Here is a 4469-nt window from a genome sequence, read left to right on the forward strand (position 1 = left end):
TTATTACTAATATGTAAATTTATATAGTTTTAATGTAACTATTAGCATTAGTTTAAAAAATATTCATTGGCATTATAAGAAATAAAATTAATATTTAATTATGGTATTCTGAAATAAATAAAATTTCAAAGTCACAGTAAAAACAAAATATTATATTTTTGTTACAAAAAGTACCAAGAAAATACAAAATCACATTACAAAAAATAAGTATATTAATATCAAAATGAAAATAATTGAGTCATTATATTAATTTATGTAAAATTTTGTATAAAATAGAACTTTTATTTAAATGTTATCATGGAGTTAAAAAAACACTTTAGTTGTTTGTTAGTAATTCCAAAAATATATTTTTGAGGTCACTCTTTTTACTTACTTCTTCAATTTTATATATAACAAGTAGTAGTAAAAATATTTGAACATTATATGTAAAGCATTCACAAGCTGAGTGGTTTACACATATTTATAGAAGTGAGAAATGTAAAGAATGTGCTCCTTTTGAAGATATGCAGAAAATAAATACGATACAGTTTTTAATAATTATTAACATACTTAAAATGGCACATACTCTAATTTCTACACTTAAACACATTGAAATAAATTATCAATTTATAAACTTTATTACATTTATGTCAAATTATCAAATTACCCTTATGTATATTTATCCTAATTCTGTTACAATAATGGTATTTAAAATGAATTCGCTAAAGTAAAATAGTTTTTATATTTTGCATTAAAATATTATAAAAGATATTCTGTTGTATTAACAGTTCAATATTCTTCAATATTGGCTTTAACCCTTTATAGCTATTTTACAAAAATTCTTCACACCAATCAGAGAGGCACTTGTAACAATCACTAGATTGCTTTGCATTTGCAGAACATGCATCCTTCATCCATTCTTGAAACAGCTCTTTATCCTTCTTCAAGAGCAAGTATTGCCCAAGTACTACATATGCCTGTGTATTTTGAATAAATGTAAACATTAGATTAATACAGAATACATAAGCCAAATAAGTTTCATATTTAAATTTGTATATAGAATTTCTCTAATTCTTGTCTAAGATTTAAGACTAAAAGTAACTAAAATTAAAATCCAATATTGTTTTCACTTCTGAATAATTAACCCTGAAATGGCACATTGTTTTTTCAGACTGGCACACAGCACACTGAATCTCACAGGTTTGATATGATTTTCACACATTCTAAATATACAAACAATTCTGTAAGAATCCATAGAAATATTTTCAAGTGTATAGTTTAAGATTATAAAATTCAAATATTAAAAAGAATTATAGAACAGATTTATTTGCAATTATTTTACAGTACAATAACAGAAATAAATATTTTACTGAGGATGTGAAAAGAAACATTATGCTGTTCCAAGGTTAAATATGAATATTTATCATTACTTCTACTTAAATATATTATATTGTTCTCGAAGAACTTTAATCTCATTTTTATTTTACTTAAGAAAACCTATTCAAAAAACAGTACTAACACTATAAATAATAATACCTTATCAAAACCTTGAGCTTCTAATCTACGACCGAGGACTTCTCCTACACCAGCTAGATCTGTAACAGGTTTATCACCCATTGGTTCTGCAATGAAGTTCTTATGTTTTTGCGATGTGGTAGACATCTTTTAACTGTAATTTGAAATGATTATTCATTAAGAAAAATATTAAATAACCTAAAATAAACAAAATTTAATATTTTTGTGAAAATTTTACGCTTCATACACTTTTCAATGCAGTTAATAATAAAAAATCTGAACAGAAAAATTGCACTAAAGATATACAGATATAACAGAATAATATATATTTACAAAAACATACTTTTTCTGTTGATCGTGTTTATGCAGAAAAGTTCAAATTGGTATCGGCCACTAACTATGTATAAGTATTTCTCTCACTGGTATCGTAGAATCTTGTTGATTAACATGAACTTAAAGTCTACAATTATTAAATTGCCTACTTTAAAATTATACTGCATATACTCATTGAGAGAATATGTATGTTTTAAAAAAAGGTTTCTCAAACACAATACTATCTTAATTACATACAACAGAGGTTCATGAAACATGAACCTTATAGTCAGGAAAGTTTTAGTGCATTCGCGTTTGTTCGAGAAATGGCTCATTTCTATGGAACTTAACAGTTTCTTACCATCAACATATTTTATTATACCATGTTATAACTAAACTATAATAACATATAAAATAAAAAACCGAATAAGAAAATTCTCCAAAATATAGTAAAATACATATACAAATTTTGATGAAAGTCTTTCTTATTCGTCTACATAAATCTCGAATGATCCTGAATCTTCCATGAAGTATTATTTTCTAAATACAATAGAGAAATAAAAGTAATATAACAAATGTAAATTCTTATAATTCAAGTATATACGAAGAATATTATTAAAATTTATAAGTTTTCTGAATAAATGTCAGTAGGAAACATTTCAGACTTTTAGGAATCGTTAGGATTTTTATTTCCATCGTCATATCAAATTGTATATACACGATTCCCCTGTAAAAAGATATCAGCGAAATATATAGAACGAAAGTTATGACATGCTATTGACTTGCAAATTTTTCGGTAAGACGCGCCGTAAAGTGTCGACACCATCGGTGCATTTGTAAGCAGAAAGCATTTCGTTTCTTGACTATTCGGTCTACGGAATTGGGTTATTGTCGGAAAGAATGAAGCGGTCAATATGCGAAACATAAATAGAAACGCGTACTGTCGTCACGGTGTTTTGAAAATTTCTTTAACCCCGCGTACGACGACCTCCTGAAAGTTCGATCTGGTTGTGACTGTTTTTTCGGGATTATTTGAGGGAAGTCGAATTTTTGACATATACTGTGTATCCAATCGCGGAAGAGCCGTCATGTTGTGTCAACGTAATCCACGGCAGCACTGACGCCTCTTCAGTAATTAACCAAACAAAATGGACACCAAGATAACGATTAAGCGAACATTTGTGCAGTAGATTTACATGGAACATCCAGGAAAATGGGATTAACGTGTACGCTACAGTGAGTCTCGATTTCATCATTCCTAAAAGCTCATTTTCAATCATAGATTTCTGTCGCAAGCGTTTTCCGCGGATCGGATACACGTTCTTTAATTTAGCAATATTGAAGCTTTAATTTTGACACTTCCATCTAGAATCGAATCCCACGGTGCTGTATTATACGTGTGGATGTTATTTCGACAGTCAAAACGGGACTTTTCTCTAATTCTTTGTAATGTTTTACGCTTTGATTCTGTTTATTAAAAATAACGTTTCGCTTCTTTCCACGATAGAATGAAGTACAGATTCTTTACCCTCGTTTCTGCTTTTTTGTATATTTAAGGAAATGCAATGATGTACATGAATTTCTTTTTTCGATTACGTGCACGAATTTTCATCGATCAGGGTATACTTTGCGTGATTCGATTGATTTTTGTTTCTTTTTCATTTTGATATTGTAAAAAATGCACTCAACAATGTGAAGCATTAATATACGAGTAAAAGATTTGATTATGAAACATTACAAATTTCACGTGTATCATTTCTCTCTGTACAGTTGTGTAAATTTATTGAGCCATGTTGCATGTGCTGTATCACGTATCTTACTTTTAGTCATTTTTATCATATTTATTAGAATTTAAGAGTAGAAGTTAAGATGTTACATTAAACATGAATAGCGATCTTAATATATTTACAAATTTTAATTCATTTCACACTGATATTGTAGGCAAGGTAAGCATTAATCTATTTCTTATGAATTTTTAATAGTTACTTTTTAAAAAATATAACCCATTTACACGTTTTCGAATGATCAGAAATATAACGTGAAATAATCGAAAAATAACAAAATTTTCACTTTCAAGAATAGTCAAAAGTATTAGTCAGTTCGATGTTCAAGGAGCCTGTTAATTCATATATTTTTAAACAATTTTGAATTACACGAAAATCTGATTGAAATCGGTTAATATTTAGAATTAGAAGTTTTTGAAAATGTTTCTTTTTTCGATAGAAACAATCTCGATTCAATATTAATTGATGGATTACGTAACTTAGTTCGTTTGTTACAATTTTATCGCGCATAGTTGAACTTCTTCCAATCTTATATTATTTACGTGCAGATAAAGAAAAAATTGAATACAATGTGAAATGTACGGGTCTGTTTCATTGAAGATGTCCATGCACACGTACACACGTTTGAGCTGATACCTAGAGGACAGGATTGGTTAATCGAATATCCTGCCCTGGTATCCTACTTTATAAGGTAAAATCTGATTGGTTCTCTTTGTGGTATAATTCGGACTCCGCCTTACTACCGCCAATTGCGCTGTGTGTTTTTACCACGGATACCGAATACTTCATGTGCTAGGAGTGTAACTCTTGGGAGGTTGCGAGTCCAATCTCCTTTTCCCAATTTCTTTCAATTTTATCATTCTCGTCCGATTACTTTAA

General features: G+C 28.8%; 1 protein-coding gene across 2 annotated transcripts; it reads right to left on the reverse strand.

The window, feature by feature from the left end:
* Positions 1–697: 697 nt before the first annotated feature.
* Baf (barrier to autointegration factor) lies at positions 698–2879 on the reverse strand. 2 transcript variants are annotated; one of them, XM_076393357.1, is made up of 3 exons: positions 2748–2879; positions 1516–1648; positions 698–956 (listed from the first exon to the last, which is right to left on the reverse strand). In XM_076393357.1, exons 2-3 carry the CDS (start codon positions 1639–1641, stop codon positions 810–812), a joined length of 273 nt encoding a protein of 90 aa, XP_076249472.1. In that variant the 5' UTR covers positions 1642–1648; positions 2748–2879; the 3' UTR covers positions 698–809. The 2 variants fall into 2 exon arrangements, with proteins under 2 accessions (XP_076249472.1, XP_076249463.1); XM_076393348.1 differs by lacking the exon at positions 2748–2879 and adding an exon at positions 1838–2059.
* Between the last annotated feature and the right edge of the window lie 1590 nt (positions 2880–4469).

The sequence above is a fragment of the Calliopsis andreniformis genome, chromosome 1 (assembly GCF_051401765.1).
Source record: "Calliopsis andreniformis isolate RMS-2024a chromosome 1, iyCalAndr_principal, whole genome shotgun sequence".
Taxonomy (NCBI): domain Eukaryota; kingdom Metazoa; phylum Arthropoda; class Insecta; order Hymenoptera; family Andrenidae; genus Calliopsis; species Calliopsis andreniformis.

Bases quoted from the DNA above. Each gene is read 5' to 3' on its own strand.
- Baf (XM_076393357.1), bottom strand. From the start codon at position 1,641: ATGTCTACCACATCGCAAAAACATAAGAACTTCATTGCAGAACCAATG. The intron at 957-1,515 runs GTATTATTATTT...CAAAATACACAG, and splicing joins AAGCTCAAGGTTTTGATAAG to GCATATGTAGTACTTGGGCA.